Source organism: Molothrus aeneus, unplaced genomic scaffold (assembly GCF_037042795.1).
Source record: "Molothrus aeneus isolate 106 unplaced genomic scaffold, BPBGC_Maene_1.0 scaffold_30, whole genome shotgun sequence".
NCBI classification, from domain to species: domain Eukaryota; kingdom Metazoa; phylum Chordata; class Aves; order Passeriformes; family Icteridae; genus Molothrus; species Molothrus aeneus.
In genome coordinates, this window is record NW_027098964.1 from 5,130,445 (window position 1) to 5,147,655 (window position 17,211).

At 63.0% G+C, this 17,211-nt stretch overlaps 1 protein-coding gene across 1 annotated transcript; it reads right to left on the bottom strand.

Moving 5' to 3' along the window:
* Positions 1 to 500: 500 nt before the first annotated feature.
* Positions 501 to 16,679, bottom strand: RASAL3 (RAS protein activator like 3). The gene is made up of 22 exons (XM_066570271.1): positions 16,653 to 16,679; positions 16,176 to 16,273; positions 16,000 to 16,096; positions 15,746 to 15,913; positions 13,826 to 14,150; positions 13,030 to 13,160; positions 12,848 to 12,920; positions 11,808 to 11,869; positions 11,302 to 11,393; positions 11,040 to 11,163; positions 10,369 to 10,467; positions 9,299 to 9,856; positions 8,379 to 8,523; positions 7,870 to 8,014; positions 7,061 to 7,297; positions 5,883 to 6,084; positions 5,694 to 5,794; positions 4,661 to 5,018; positions 4,166 to 4,285; positions 3,487 to 3,656; positions 2,831 to 2,906; positions 501 to 1,950 (listed from the first exon to the last, which is right to left on the bottom strand). Exons 1-22 carry the CDS (start codon positions 16,677 to 16,679, stop codon positions 1,804 to 1,806), a joined length of 3,555 nt encoding a protein of 1,184 aa, XP_066426368.1. The 3' UTR covers positions 501 to 1,803.
* Positions 16,680 to 17,211: the final 532 nt, after the last annotated feature.

Genomic DNA, 17,211 nt, shown 5'->3' on the forward strand with positions numbered 1-17,211 from the left:
TATGGGATTCAGGGGGACATCAAGGCCTTCACCATCCCCGGCCACCTCTGGCACCCCAAGAAACCCGGAACCCCCAAATAAAAAACCCCAAAATCGGGGCTGACCCCAAAAAACGATCGACTCCCGGTGTTGGTGTTTAATGGGGACATTTGGGGACATTGGGGACACCAGGAATGGGTTCAGGGGGTGCCATCCCCTCCCTGGGATGTCTTCACCATCCCCGGGCACCTGTGGCACCCCAAAAAACCCGGAACCCCAAAAAGAATTGAGGTAAAAACCCCAAAAATGGAGCTGACCCCAAAAAAGGATCCCGGTGTGTGCGGTTTGTGTTATTGGTAATGGGGACATTGGGGACATTTGGGGACACCTGGAATGGGTTCAGGGGAACATCAAGGCCTTCACCATCCCCGGCCACCTCTGGCACCCCAAAAAACCCGGAACCCCCAAAAAAATTGGGGTAAAAACCCCAAAAACGGGGCTGACCCCAAAAAACGATCGACTCCTGGTGTTGGTGTTTAATGGGGACATTTGGGGATATTGGGGACATTTGGGGACAGCTGGAATGGGTTTATGGGGAAATCAAGGCCTTCACCATCCCCGGCCACCTCTGGCACCCCAAAAATCTCAGAAACCCCAAAAAAATTGGGGTAAAAACCCCAAAATCGGGTCTGACCCCAAAAAACGATCCCGGTGTGTGCGGTTTGTGTTATTGGGGATGCTTGGGGACACTGGGGACATTTGGGGACACCTGGAATGGGTTTATGGGGACATCAAGGCCTTCGCCATCCCCGGCCACCTCTGGCACCCCAAAAAACCCGGAACCCCCAAATAAAAAACCCCAAAATCGGGGCTGACCCCAAAAAACGGATCCCGGTGTGTGCGGTTTGTGTTATTGGGGATGGGGATATTGGGGACATTGGGGACACCTGGAATGGGTTCAGGGGGACATCAAGGCCTTCACCATCCCTGGGTACCTGTGGCACCCCAAAAATCTCAGAAACCCCAAAAAGAATTGAGGTAAAAACCCCAAAAATGGAGCTGACCCCAAAAAACGATCCCGGTGTGAGCGATTTGTGTTATTGGGGACATTTGGAGATGCTTGGGCGACACCAAAGGGGCGTTTATGGGGTTCAGGGGGGCATCAAGGCCTTCACCATCCCCAGGCACCCCAAAAATCCCAGAACCCCCCCAAAAAATTGGGGTAAAAACCCCCAAAACGGGGCTGACCCCAAAAACGGGCGACACCCCAAAAAATGTCCCCAAACGTCCCCAAAAACGTCACCAAAGCTCCCCCAAAAAATGTCCCCAGTGTCCCCCCTAAAATGAGACAAAGTGGGGGCACTGGGGTGGCACTGAGGGGACACCAAGGGGACATTGGGGTGCCACCGAGGGGACACGATGGTGGCATCAAGGGGACATCATGGGGACAATGAGAGGACATCAAGGGGACACTGGGGACACTGGGGACATCAAGGGGACAATGAGAGGACATCAAGGGGACACTGGGGTGGCACTGGGGGGACATTGAGGACACAATGGGGACACCGTGGGGACACCATGGGGACATTGGGGACATCAAGGGGACACTGAGGGACACCAGGTGGGGTCACACGGAGACGTCCCCGAGTGTCCCCAAGGAGCTGGGGACAGCCCTGGTGACAACGCCATCGTTTATTCCTGTGACACTGCGGGGGTGGTGACACCTTGGGGACACCTTGGGGACACCTTGGGGACATTGCGGGGGTGGCCCCGGGTCCTGCGCAGCTCGGGGACACCTTGGGGACACCTTGGGGACATCCGGTGTCACACGCTGGTGGCGTCGCTGTCGTCACCAGGCTCGTGGTGGCACTCGGGGACACTTTGGGGACACCCTGGGGACACCTTGGGGACGTGGCAGGGGTGGCCCCGGGCCCTGCGCAGCTCCTGCTCCAGCCCCGAGAGGCGCCGCTCCTGCAGAGGGGACACAGGGGACACCAAGGGGACACCGGGGGACACCAGGGGACACTCTGCTGTCATCTCTGTGTCACCTCGGCGTCACCTCAGTGTCACCCTCTGTGTCACCTTGGTGTCACATCCGTGTCACCTTGGTGTCACTCTCTAGGTCATCTCTGTGTCACCTTGGTGTCACCCTCAGTGTCCCCTCAGTGTCCCCCTGTACCCCCCTGTGTCCTCTCTTTGTCACCCTCCGTGTCACCTCTGTGTCACCTCTGTGCTCCCTCCATGTCACCTCTGTGTCCCCTCTGCGTCACCTCTAGGTCACCTCCGTGTCACCTTGGTGTCCCCTGCGTCCCCCAGCGTCCTCTGTGTCACCTCTGTCCCCCCCAGTGTCCCCTCCCAGCGTCCCCTCCCAGTCCTCCCAGTGTCCCCAGTGTCCCCAGTGTCCCCAGTGCCCCCTCCCAGTCCCCCCAGTCCCCCCAGTCCCCCCAGTGTCCCCAGTGTCCCCCCCAGTGTCCCCTCCCAGCGTCCCCTCCCAGTCCCCCCAGTGTCCCCAGTGTCCCCAGTGTCCCCAATGTCCCTCCCAATGTCCCCAGTGTCCCCAGTCCCTCCCAGTGTCCCCAATGTCCCCAATGTCCCCAGTGTCCCCAGTGTCCCCCCCAGTGTCCCCAGTGTCCCCTCCCAGTCTCACCAGTGTCCCCAGTCCCTCCCAATGTCCCCAGTGTCCCCAGTGTCCCCAGTGTCCCCAATGTCCCTCCCAGTGTCCCCGGTGTCCCCTCCCAGTGTCCCCAATGTCCCTCCCAGTGTCCCCGGTGTCCCCCCCAGTGTCCCCAATGTCCCCCCCAGTGTCCCCAATGTCCCCCCCAGTGTCCCCAGTGTCCCCTCCCAGTCTCACCAGTTCCCTCCCTCTCTCCTCGTTGCTTTTCAGCCTCTCCAGGTCCTTCCTGCGGCCGCCCTCGGCCGCCGTCATCCTGGGGGGACAGGGAGGGGCAAACTGGGGCAAACTGGGACAAACTGGGACTGGGGATGGACCAAAGTGGGACAAACTGGGGCAAACTGGGACAAACTGGGACAGGGAGGGGCAAACTGGGACAAACTGGGACAAAACTGGGGCTAACTGGGACCCCAAACTGGGGCCAGACTGGGACCAAACTAAGCCAAACTGGGGCAAACTGGGGCCAAACGGGGACCAAACTGGGGACAAACTGGGACCCAAACTTGGGATAAACTGGGACAAACTGAGACAAACTGGGGCAAACTGGGACACCAAACTGGGGCCCCAAACTGGGGCCAAACTGGGACCAAACTGGGACACCCCATTTTCGGCCACCCCCACCCCATTTTCGGTGTTCCCCACCCCATTTTCGGTGCCCCCCACCCCATTTTTGGTGCCCCCCACCCCATTTTCGGTGCCCCCCACCCCATTTTTGCTGCCCCCCACCCCATTTTTGGTGCCCCCCACCCCATTTTCGGTGCCCCCCACCCCATTCTCGGTGCCCCCCACCCCATTTTCGGGGTCCCCCACCCCATTTTCGGGGTCCCCATGCCCACCTGGCCGCCAGGTTGGCGGCTCGGGCGTTGCCCTCGTCCAGCTGCCCCCGCAGCCGCTCCAGGCGCTCCCGGTGCTGCTGCTCGGCCCGCGCCGCCCGCGCCTCCGCCCGCTCCAGGCGCACCCGCAGCTCCGCCAGCTCCTCCCGCAGCGCCTCCAGCAGCCGCCCGTGCTGGGGACACCGGGACAGCGTCACCGGGGCTTGGGGACACCGGGACAGGGGCACCGGGGCTTGGGGACACCGGGACAGGGACACCGGGGCTTGGGGACACCGGGACAGGGGCACCGGGGGTTTGGGGACACCGGGGACCCGGTTACCGGGAGTTGGGGACATCGGAGACCCGGTTACCGGGAGCTGGGGGCACCGGGCACGAAGTTACCGGGAGGTGTCACCCAGCCTCGGTCACCTCCCCCCGTGCGGGGGACACCGGGATGGCGTCACCGGGGCTTGGGGACACCGGGACAGGGGCAGCGGGGCTTGGGGACACCGGGGATGAGGTTACCGGGAGGTGTCACCGACCCATGGTCACCTCCTCCCGCAGCCGCCCGTGCTGGGGACACCGGGACAGGAACACCAGGGGGACACCGGGGGACACCGGGGCTTGGGGACAGCGGGATGGGGTCACCGGGGACTGGGGACACCGGGGGACACCGGGGGACACCGGGGGACACCGGGGTTACCTTCTCGAGCGGCCTCAGCCCGTAGAGCTCCCCCGGCGCCGCCGCGTCCTCGGCCAGGCGCTGCCACGGCACCGAGGGCTTGCGGGGCAGCGACGCCGACGAGCGGAGCTTCCCCCGGGGCTGCGACAACGGGGACAGCCGGTAATGGCCGGTAATGGCACCGGGGCAGCCGGTAATGGCACCGGTAATGGCACCGGTAATGGCCCGGTAATGGCACCGGTAATGGCACCGGGACAGCCGGTAACGGCACCGGTAATGGCCCGGTAATGGCACCGGGGCAGCCGGTAATGGCCCGGTAATGGCCGATAATGGCACCGGACACCCGGTAATAGCACCAGGCCACCCATTAATGCCACCACACCCCCGTCAATGTCACCACACCCCCGTTAGTGTCACCACACCCCCGTTAACGCCACCACACCCCAACCTCTCATCCCGGTGCCCAAACCCGTCCCCGCCCCGCCCCGGTGCCACCGTGTCCTCCCCGCCACTCACCGGGCCATCCCCGGTCCCCGGCGCCCCGGTGCCACCCCCGGGCGGTGGCGGTGTCACCTGGGCCGCGCTGTCACCGCACTCGGGGGGGCACCGCGGCCCCTTCCCCTGCGCCGGCACCGACTGCGTGCGCTGGACGTGGCGGCGGCGCCGGGCCGGGACCACCGGGGCCGGGCCCGGGATCGGTTCCGGTGTCCCCGGGGGCGTCCCCGGGGGTGGCACCGGGGGTGGCGCCGCCGTTGTGGCCTCGTCGTGGGCGCGGAGGCGGCGGACGCTGGTCAGGGATTGGCTCTTGAGGAGGGGGCTGTGCTTGGGGAGGTCCCGAGGGGGGAGAAATCCCGGCCTGGGGGGGTCCGAGGGGCTGGGAGGGGACAGACAGACGGACAGATGGACAATGGGGACAATGGGGACCGATGGACAGATGGACAATGGGGACAATGGGGACAATGGGGACAATAGGGACAATGGGGTGTGAGTGGGGACAGAGGGACAGATGGACAGGGGGACAATGGGGCAATGGGGACAATGGGACAATGGGGACAGATGGACAGATGGACAATGGGGGCAATGGGGACAATGGGGACAATGGGGACAATGGGGACAATGGGGTGTGAGTGGGGGTCATGGGGACAGAGGGACAAAGGGGATCACAGAGACCCCAAATCTTGGTGGGATCTGAGGGGACCCCAAACCCTGGTGGGGCCAGAGGGGACCCCAAATCCTGGTGGGATCAGAGGGGACCCCAAATCCTGGTGGGACCAGACCCATCTCCCAGTCCCAGATTGGACCAGAGGAACCCAAAATCCTGGTGGGATGGGATCCATCTGCTGATCCCGAATGGGGTCAGAGGGACCCCAGACCCTGGTGGGACCAGACAGACCCCAAATCTTGGTGGGACCTGGAGGACCCCAAACCTTGGTGGGACCAGACCCATCTCCCAGTCCCAGACGGGACCAGAGGAACCCCAAATCCTGACACCAACGTGTCCCCAGGTGTCCCCAGGTGTCCCCAGGTGTCCCCAGGTGTCCCCAGGTACCTTCTGGCGGTGGAGCTGAGGCGGACGGACACGGGGACAGGTGTCCCCTCCCTGATGGCCCTGAGGATGGTGGGCAGCGGCTCCAGCTCCTCCTGCGTGGCCTGGAGGACACCACGGGGACATTACAGGTGGAGCCCGATGGACAAGGAGGTGACGCTGGGGACAGAGGGGCGGTGGCGGCGGTGGCACCTGGTCGAGGCTGGAGAAGATGTCGCAGAGCAGCAGGTGGAGCGTGGCCAGCTCCAGGGCCAGGTCCACGACGCCGTCGTAGGTGGCCATGTGGGCGCTGGCGTCGGGCGAGGCCACGGCCTGCAGGAACTCGGTCATGGTGGCCCAGCTGCGCTCCAGGAAGTCGTTCATGAAGGTCATGTAGGGTTCCTTGTCGCCGAACCTGGGGCCAGCACCGTGGTGACATGGTCAAGGGGTCATCACCATGGTGACATGGTCAAGGGGTCATCACCATGGTCATGGTCAAGGGGTCATCACCGTGGTGACATGGTCAAGGGGTCATCACCATGGTCATGGTCAAGAGGTCATCACCGTGGTGACATGGTCAAGAGGTCATCGCCATGGTTTGAGGTCATCATCATGGTCAGGGTCACCACCATGGTCTTGGTCAAGGGGTCATGACCATGGTCACTTGGTCCACCATCATGGTCAAGGGGTCACCACCATAGTCAAGTGGTCATCGTCATGGTCATGGGTCACCATCATGGTCTGGGGTCACCACCATGGTCTGGGGTCACTGACATGGTCATGGGTCACCATCATGGTCAAGGGGTCATCACCATGGTCTAGGGTCATCATGGTCAAGGGGTCATCATCATGGTCAAGTGGTCCACCATCATGGTCAAGGGGTCACCACCATGGTCTGGGGTCATCATCATGGTCATAGTCAGGGGTCACCACCATGGTCAAGGGGTCACCACCATAGTCAGGGCCCAATGTCATGGTCATGGTCAAGGGGTCACCACCATGGTCATGGTCAAGGGGTCACCACCATGGTCTGGGGTCATCATCATGGTCTGGGGTCATCGTCATGGTCTGGGGTCATCGTCATGGTCTGGGGTCATTGTCATGGTCATGGTCAAGGGGTCACCACCATGGTCTAGGGTCATCATGGTCAAGGGGTCACCACCATGGTCAGGACTCAATGCCATGGTCATGGTCAAGGGGTCACCACCATGGTCTGGGGTCATCATCATGGTCAAGGGGTCACCACCATGATCACTTGGTCCACCATGGTCACTTTGTCCACCATCATGGTCATGGGTCATCATCATGGTCATGGGTCACCGTCATGGTCAAAGGGTCACAGATCCCAGCCGGGGATGTCCCCACCACCCCACGTCTCCGTGGCCACCTACGTGGTGAAGTTGGCCAAGTTCTGGATGACCTTGGCCACCAGCGTGAGGCTGCGGGCGGTGGCCTCGCCGGGGTACTCCTGGACCAGGCCGAAGAGGCTGGGGGACATGATGGCCGGGCAGAGGAACCTCAGGAAGAGCGAGGCCGACACCAGGCGCTGGCCGATGTCCTCCTTGCCGCGCGCCGCGCACGCGTCCCGCCACGCCGCGAACACCTCGGCCAGCTCCGACGGGAAGGACCTGCCCAGGGACGGCGTGGTGGGCACAGGGGACAGGCCAGGGCCACCGCGGGGCGGTGGCATCGTGTGGGGGGTGGTGGCATCGAGGGCTTTTTGGGGTTGTGTGAGTGTGGAGGCCACCAAGCTTGACCCCATGTCCATCATGACGTCCAGCCCGATGTCCATCCCCATCTCTGTCACCCATGGTTATCCCCAAACTTGTCCCCAGGTCCATCCTGGTGTCCATCCCCATCCCAAAATTGTCCTTGGGTCCATCTTGGTGTCCATCCCCATCCCTGTGCCCAAACTTGTCCCCAGGTCCATCCTGGTGTCCATCCCCATCCCAAAATTGTCCCCGGGTCCATCCTGGTGTCCATCCCCTTCCCTGTCACCCATCTCCATCCCCAAACTTGTCCCCAGGTCCACCCTGGTGCCACCCCAGGACAGTGACGATCCCCAACCCCTGGTCCCCATCCTATCCCTGATCCCACCTCCATGTTCCAGCTCCTCCCAGGTTCTCCAGACCCTGATGCCTCCCCAGGTGTCCCCAGGTGTCCCCAAGGTGTCCCCAGGTGTCCCCAAGGTGTCCCTCACTCGGAGCCGTCGCTGATGCGCCTCAGGGTCTCCTCGCACACCTGCCGCAGGTGCTGCTGGTGCTCCAACAGCTCCAGCCCCGAGATCTTGCTGGGGTCCACCTCGAAGCTCTCCTCGGAGCTGCAGAGCTGGGCCACCACCTCCCCTGGGGACAGGGGACAGCCCATGAGGGGACCGAGGGGTCACCAAGGTGGGGATGGACAGGAAGAACCCAAAACACGTCCCCATGGGTGGTCAAGGATGTCCCACAACCCATGAGGGCACCGAGGAACCCACAACACGCCCCCATGGGTGGTCAGGGATGTTCTACAGCCCATGAAGTGACCAAGGAACCCACACCATGTCCCCATGGATGGTCAAGGATGTCCCACAACCCCTGAGGTGACCGAGAGGTCACCACCACGTCCCCACGGATGGTCAGGGCTGTCCCACCACCCCGATGTCCATGCCACCCGAGGTGTCCCACCCCCTGCCACCCCCTGGGATGTCCCCGTGTCCCCTGGGCGTACCCAGCGTGTCCTGCAGGTACTTGGCCCCCACCAGCTTCATGTACTCGTCGATGGCCTTGGTGGCCAAGGTGTTCTCGCGGAAGATCAGCGCCTCGTGCTCGTCGAGGCGGTCGAGCTCGGCCACGCCCAGGTCGATCAGGAAGGACTGCGGGGACAGGTGGGGACGGTTTGGTGGCACCTGGGACACCCCAAGGGGTTTGGTGGCATTTGGGACACCCCAAAGGGTTGGTGGCACCCAGGACACCGAAGTGAGCAGGTCAAGTGTGATGGGTCTTCTGGTGTTCTTCTGGGTTGGGCTTTACGTGAACGCTGCGGTGGCACAACTCATTCAACACAACTCAACCCAACCCAACTCAGCTCATTCAACTCAACGCAACCCAACCCAACTCAACTCATTCAACACAACTCAACCCAACTCAACGCAACCCAACCCAACTCAACCCAATCCAACTCAACTCAACCCAATCCAACCCAACTCATTCAACTCAACGCAACCCAACCCAACTCAACTCAACCCAATCCAACCCAACTCAACCCAACCCATTCCATCCTCGCTCAACCCAATTCATCCAACCCAACCCAACCAAACTCAATCCAATGCGTCCATCCCATCCCATCCAACCCAACCCAACTCATTCAACCCATCCCAACCTAATCCTACCCAACTCATCCTCGCCCAATCCAACTCATCCAACCCAACACAACCCAACTCATCCAACCCAGCTCATCCCAACCCATCCCATCTTCACCCAACTCATCCCAACCCCTCTTTGCTCAACCCAACTCATCCAATCCATCCTCACCCAACCCAACCCATCCCATCCTCACCCAACTGAACTCATCCAACCCCATCCATCCCAAATCCACCCAACCCAACCCAACCCAACCCAACCAACCCCACCCCACCCCACGCCACGCACCTTGGCCTTGCCGGTGCTCTGCAGCACGCGCACCAGGGCTCCGGCCAGCTCCTCCTTGTGCCGCGCGGCGATGGCCGGCTCCAGCCGCCCGCACAGCTCCCGGTAGTGGAAGGTGATGAACTCCGCCAGCTCCTTGTAGCGCACGATGGGCAGCACCCTCACCTGCCGGTAGCGCCCGCGCAGCCGCAGCGCCGGCGCCGGATCGGAACCGACGCCGGCGCCGCTCAGGGCGTACCAGCGCTCCAGGGGCTGCCGCGCCGGCGCCGCCAGCTCGGCCAGCGGGATGGTGACCGAGGCCACCGGCTGCCACCCGGCGGGGTCGTCGTGATGGTGCTGGTGGCACAAGGTGACGGTGAGGGCGCGCGCCGGCGGCAGCGCGGCCAAGTGGAAGAGCTCGCCCCAGAAGAGCTGGCCGTCGTCGCCGGGCGGCTTGGCCGTGGAGCGGGCGAAGACGGCGCCGTCCAGCTGGAGGTGGCAGCGGAGGCGGCGGCGTGGAGGGAGGTGGCGGCCCTCGAAGAGGAACAGGGACAGCGAGAGGTCCAGGCGCTCGCAGTTGTCCTGGGGGACAGAGGGACGGAGGGACAGGGGGACAATGGGGACAATGGGGACAATGGGGACAATGGGGATGGAGAAGGGGACAAAGGGACAAAGGGACAATGGGATAGTGGGGATGTGAGTGGGGGTTGTGAGGACAGGGGACAGAGGGACAGTGGGGATGTCGGTGGGGTCAGGTCATGGGGACAGTGGACAAGGGGACAGAGGGACAAAGGGACAAGGGGATAGTGGGGATGTGAGTGGGGGTCGTGGGGACAAAGGGACAAAAAGGGGACAAGGGAGGATTTGGGTTGGGGACAGAGAATTCTGACAGGGGAGGTGGGGATGGGGTCACGGGGACACATGGAGGGGACAGGAGGGCACACGGGGACACTGAGGATGCCCCACGCTGAGCAGTTCGTGCCTCAGTTTCCCCACCCAGCCCAAGCACAGGAGAGCACAATGAGGGGGCTGGGGGCGGCAGGGTGTCCCCGAGGTGTCCCCAGGGTGTCCCCGAGGTGTCCCAGGGGTCCCACCTGGTTGGGCTGCGCTGCCCGGCGCAGCTCCTCGATCCAGCGGTCGCGCTCGGCCAGGGAGGAGCAGCCGAAGGAGCGGCTGCACTCGGGGGTGATCACCTGGGGACAGAGGGGACACTGAGGGGACACTCAGGGTGATGGGACACCAAGGGACACTGAAGGTGACAGGGACATTGAGGGTGACGGGGCCAATGAGGGTGACAGGGACATTGTGGGGACAATGAGGGTGACAGGACACTGAGGGGACACTGAGGGGACAGTGAGGGGACAGTGAGGGGACAGTGAAGGGACAGTGAGGGACATTGAGGGGACATTGAGGGGACAGTGAGGGTGACAGGGACATTGAGATGACACTGAGGGTGACAGGACACTAAGGGGACACTGAGGGGACAATGAGGGTGACAAGGACATTGAGGGGACCCTTTTTGGGGTTTAGGTGCCCTTTTTGGGGGTCTGGGTGCCCCGTTAGGATCCCTGGGGTGCCCTGGGTGCCCATTTTTAGGATTTAGGTGCCCATTTTTTGGGGATTTAAGCGCCATTTTTTTGGGATTTAGGCGCCATTTTTTTGGGATTTAGGCACCATTTTTTTGGGATTTAAGCCCCATTTTTTGGGGGTTTAGGCGCCGTTTTTTGGGGTTTAGGTGCCATTTTTTGGGGTTTTTAGGCCATACCTGGAAGCAGAACCTCTCCCCCACCAGGCTGCCGTGCACGGGCCGGACGATGACGTTGTCACCTGTGAGGTCCAGCTCGGGTGGTGGCACCAGGGACTCGCGGGATCCGCTGCGGCTGGGGACCCTGAGGGGCCAGAAATGTCACCAGGACCCCAAAAACGGGGACAGAAATGGCACCAGGACCCCAAAAACGGGGACAGAAATGGCACCAGGGCACCAAAAACGGGGACAGAAATGGCACCAGGCCAGGAGTGTCCCCTACCTGTCACCCTCGGGCGCTGCCACCACCCCGGGGTCACTTTTGGTGGCACCGCGGCTTCTCCTGTCCCGGAGGAGCCTCTTCCACAGCAGCCCCTGGGGACAGGGACAGGGGACAGTGACAAGGACGGGGGACAGGGACAGGGACAGGGATGGGGGACAGGGACAGGGACGGGGGGCAATGGCAAGGACGGGGGACAGGGACAGGGGACAGGGACAGGGACAGGGACGGGGGAGAGGGACAGGGACAAGGACAGGGGAGGTGACAGGGACAGGGGACAGGGATGGGGACAGGGGACAGGGACAGGGACAGGGGACAATGACAAGGATAGGGGATGGGGATGGGGGACAGGGACAGGGAACAGGGGACAGGGGCCAGGGACAGGGACAGGGACAGGGGACAGGTGACAGGGATGGGAACAGGGACAGGGGACAGGGACGAGGACAGGGACAGGGGCCAGGGACAGGGACAGGGACAGGGGACAGGTGACAGGGCCAGGCCGGTCCCACCTTGACGTTGCTGAACTGGGAGCTCGGGGCGGGCTCAGTCCGGGGGCTCCTCTCATCCAATTCTGAGGGGGGGGGAACTCAGCACCACCAGTGCCCCCCAGTGCCCCCCAGTAACCCCCAGTGCCCCCCAGTGTTCCCAGTGCCCCCCAGTGCCCCCCAGTGCCCCCCAGTAACCCCCAGTGCCCCCCAGTGCCCCCAGTGCCCCCCAGTGCCCCCCAGTAACCCCCAGTGCTCCCCAGTGCCCCCAGTGCCCCCCAGTGCCCCCCAGTGCCCCCCAGTGCTCCCAGTAACCCCCAGTCCCTCCCAGTCCCTTCCAGTAACTCCCAGTGCCCCCAGTGCTCCCAGTATGCCCCAGTACCTCCCAGTGCCCCCCCCAGTAATCCCCAGTAACTCCCAGTGCCCCCCAGTTCCCAGTTCCCAGCCCCAGCTCCCAGGGTCACGGAGTGAATGGTGACAAGGGACACAGGACAAAGGGACATGGGACAGGACACGGGACAGGACACGGGACAGGGACAGGACATGGGACACAGGGACAGGGCACGGGAAAGGGACATGGGACAGGGACACAGGGACACAGGGACAGGGCACGGGAAAGGGACATGGGACAGGGACACAGGGACACAGGGACAGGGACAGGGACAGGGAAACAGGACAAGGACAGGACACGGGACAGGGACACAGGGACACAGGGACAGGACACAGGACACAGGGACAGGGACACAGGACAAGGACAGGGCACAGGACAGGGACAGGGACATGGCATGGGGACATGGGACAGGGACACAGGGACACAGGGACGCAGGGGACATGGGACAGGGACATGACATGGGACAGGACAGGGACATGGAACAGGACACAGGGACAGGACAGGGACATGGAACAGGACACAGGGACAGGGACAGGGACAGGACATGAGACAGGGACAGGGACAGGGACACAGGGACACAGGCCACCCACCCCACCCCGTGACCCGAGGGTCCCCATGCCCACAGGTACCACCCCCCTGTGTGTCACCCCCTGTGCCACCCCCGTGTCCTCACCAGGGTCCCTCCTGCACAGGTTGGTGGCATCGGAGGTGGCACTGCCAGCGCGGGTCCTGTTGCGCCAGGGGCCCTGGGGGACACCAAGGCGTCACCACGAGGTGCCACCACCCCAGGGGACACCACAAGGGGACATCACGAGGTGCCACCACCCCGGGTGTCACCAGGATGTCCCCACTCACCTGCTCGTCCCTGGCCAGTGGCACCAGGTGTCCGTCCAGCAGCGAGAACTGGGACACGTCCCACACGGTGGCATCGGGTGGCACCGGGGATGTCCCCAAGGGCGGCACCGGGGATGTCCCCAAGGACGGCACTGAGGGGACAGAGCGGGTGGACACGGTGGCATTGTCACCCATGGAGGGGACAGGTGGCCATGGAGGTGACACCAGGAGTGAGGTGACACCAAGGGACAGGTGGCCATGGAGGTGACACCATGAGTGCGGTGACACCAAGGGAGACGTGGCCATGGAGGTGACACCAGGAGTGAGGTGACACCAAGGGACAGGTGGCCATGGAGGTGGCACCATGAGTGAGGTGACACCAAGGGACAGGTGGCCATGGAGGTGGCACCCAAAACCCCTCACCCCATAGATCCATCACCCCAAAATCCATCACTCCTACCCGCAATCACCCCAAAATCCACCATCCCCACCCCAAAACTCCATAAACCCCAAAACCCATCACCCCAAAACCCCTCACCCCATAAATCCATCACCCCAAAATCCACCATCCCCACCCCAAAATCCATCACCCCAAAATCCATCATCCCCACCCCAAAATCCATCACCCCAAAACCCATCACCCCAAAACCCATCACCCCAAAATCCATCATCCCCACCCCAAAACCCATCACCCCAAAACCCCTCACCCCATAAATCCATCACCCCAAAATCCATCATCCCCACCCCAGAACCCCTCACTCCTCCTGTCCCCTCGTGTCCCCAGGTGTCCCCAGGTGTCCCCAGGTGTCCCCCGCACCTTTGGCCACCTTGCACGGGGCCGAGATCGCCCTGCGGAACAGCGACCGCCGCGCGCTGGCCTTGGCGACCCCTCTGTCACCTGCCCTGTCGCCACCTCTGTCACCTGCCCTGTCGCCGCCCCCTCTGTCGCCGCCTCTGTCGCCGACAGCGTCGGGGTGGCTGTGGGAGCGCCTCCAGCCCTGCAGCCGCGCCCAGCGCCGGCTCCCCGGGGACCCCCCGAGTTTTTGGGGGTCCCCGCCCGTCCCGGGGGTCGCCGTGCGCCACTTGTAGGATTTCAATAGGGCGGGGGGCGACAGGGGAACCGCGGGGGCGTCCGGATCCATCTGCGGGGCGGGAAAAATAAAAAGGGGGGAAAAGGGGATTTTGGGGGCGGTGGGGGGAGAGGATTTTGGGGTTGGATTTGGGGTTGTTGGGGTGGGCAGAGGGAATTTTTGGGGTCGGGGGGAGTCGATTTTGGAGGGGTTTTATGGGGTGGTTTTGGGGTTGGTGGGGTGGGGGGGAGTCGATTTTGGGGGATGGGTTTGGGGTGGGAGAACTGGGGGGGGGCAATTTTGGGGTTGGGGAGGAATTTTGGGGTTGGGGGAGTCAGTTTTGCGGGGTTTAGGGGGTGGATTTGGGGGGTGTGAGATGGGGGGAGTCAATTTTGGGGTTGGGGGAGTCAATTTTGGGGTTGGGGAGGAATTTTGGGGTTGGGGGAGTCAATTTTGCGGGGTTTAGGGGGTGGATTTGGGGTTTGTGGGATGGGGGAGTCAATTTTGGGGTTGGGGGGGTCAATTTTGGGGGGTTTAGGGGGTGGGTTTGGGGTTGGGAGAGCAATTTTGGGGATGGGGGGAGTCAGTTTTTGGGGGGTTTCGGGGGTGGATTTGGGGTTTGTGGGGTTGGGGGAGAGAATTTTGGGGGGTCCATGGGGTGGATTTGGGGTTGGGGGGACGGGGGGAGCTGAATTTTGGGGGGGTGGTCCAGGGTGAGAGAGGACAGGGGGACAGGGGAAAATGGGGACAGGGGGACACGGGGACAGAGGGACAGGGGGACACGGGGACAGTAGAGAGGAGGAGAGGGGGCAAAGAGTGACAGGGGACAGGGGGACAGACGGACACGGTGACAGAGTGACAGGAGGACGAGGGAGAGGGGCACAGGTGACACGGGGACAGGGGGACAGAGGGACAAGGGGACACAGGACAGGGGGACAGGGGGACACGGGAGGGACGGGGAGACAGGGGGACACAGTGACAGAGGGGGACAGACGGACACGGTGACAGAGCGACAGAGTGACAGGAGCGCGAGGGAGAGGGGCACAGGTGACACGGGGACAGCGGGACAGGGGGACAGGGGAGGGACGGGGGGACAGGGGGGACAGACAGACACGGTGACAGGGGGACGGGGGAGACAGACGGACACGGTGACAGACGGACAGACGGACAGACCGACAGGCCGCCCCATCCATCGCCACCCCCGAGCCCCGGGCGCGGGCGGCACCGGCGCCGTTTCCGTCGCGCCCCAACCGCGCTCCCCTCCCCCGCTTTTCCCGTGTTCGTCCCGTCCCCCCCCCCCCCGCCTTTTGTCACCTCCCCCACCTTGGTGGCACCTCAGGACCCCCCCCCCTCTCCTCTCCCAGGTGCCACCTGCGCTTTTTTTTTTTTTTTGCTTTTTTTCGCTTTTTTTGGCTTTTTTTTGGTGCCACCGCCGCCCGCCAATTGTCACCTCCATGCGGGGGGGGGGACGGGGGTGGCCACATCCTCCCGCGACAGGGGGGGAGGGGAAGGGGGGGGTGACAAAAATTTTGGGGTCCCCTCGGTCACTTCCAGTCCTCCCCCTCCTCAGCATCCCCCGAGGGGACTTTGGGGACATTTTTTGGGGGAGATTTTTGGGGAAATTTTTGGGGGTTTTTTGTCGTCCCCCCCCCCCCGCTCCCCGGTACCTCCGGTGCTGCTGCGGCCGCGCTCGGTTCCTGTCGCGGCTTCCCCACATGTGACCGGGTCACACCCTGGGCGCCTTCCTCCTCCTCCTCCTCCTCCTCCTCCTCCTCCTCCTCCTCCTCCTCCTCCTCCTCCTCCTCCTCCTCCTCCTCCTCGGGGAGGGGATGGCGCTGGGGACACGCCGGTGACACCGGGGGGGACACCACAGGTGAGGTGACACCTGGGCACAGGTTCCTTCCCCGTGTGACCCAGTCACACCCTGGGCGCCTTCCTCCGCCTCCTCCTCCTCCTCCTCCTCCTCCTCCTCCTCCCCCTTCTGTTCCTCCTCCTCCCTGATGTGACACTTGAGGGTCCTGGGATGCGACACCAGGACCATGGAGGTGACACCACAGGTGAGGTGACACCTGGGCACAGGTTCCTTCCCCGTGTGACCGGGTCACACCCTGGGCGCCTTCCTCCTCCTCCTCCTCCTCCTCCTCCTCCTCCTCCTCCTCCTCCCCCTCCTGTTCCTCCTCCTCCTCCTCCTCCTCCTTTTCCCACAGGGACCCCAAAGGGGTCACGGTGGCTCCGAGATTCCCCCCTGATGCGACACTTGGGGGTCCCAGGGTGGGGATACCAACGCCATGGAGGTGAGGTGACACCAAGGGACAGTCGGCCATGGAGGTGACACCGTGTCCCCATCCATGGCCACGTCCTCATTCATGTCCATGTCCCACCCTGTCCTCATCCATGGCCATGTCCTCATCCATGGCCACGTCCCACCATGTCCATGTCCCAGCCTGTCCCCAGCCATGTCCATGTCCCACCATGTCCCCATGCCATTGTCCCCCACATGTCCCCATCCATGGCCATGTCCCACCATGTCCCCATCCATGTCCCACCATGTCCCCATCCATGGCCACGTCTCACCATGGCCACGTCCTCATCCATGGTCATGTCCAACCATGTCCCCATCCATGGCCACGTCCCACCATGTCCATGTCCCACCATGGCCATGTCCCACCATGTCCCCATCCATGTCCCACCCTGTCCTCATCCATGGCCACGTCCCACCCTGTCCTCATTCATGTCCCTGTCCCACCATGTCCCCATCCATGTCCATGTCCCACCCTGTCCTCATCCATGTCCATGTCCCACCATGTCCCCATCCATGTCCCCATCCATGTCCATGTCCCCATCCATGGCCACGTCCCACCATGTCCATTTCCCACCATGGCCATGTCCTCATCCATGTCCAACCATGTCCTCATCCATGTCCATGTCCCACCATGTCCATGTCCCACCATGGCCATGTCCCCATCCATGTCCATGTCCAACCATGTCCTCATCCATGTCCATGTCCCACCATGTCCATGTCCCACCCTGTCCTCATCCATGGCCATGTCCCACCATGTCCCCATCCATGGCCACGTCTCCACCCATGGCCACGTCCCCATTCATGTCCATGTCCCACCATGTCCCACCATGT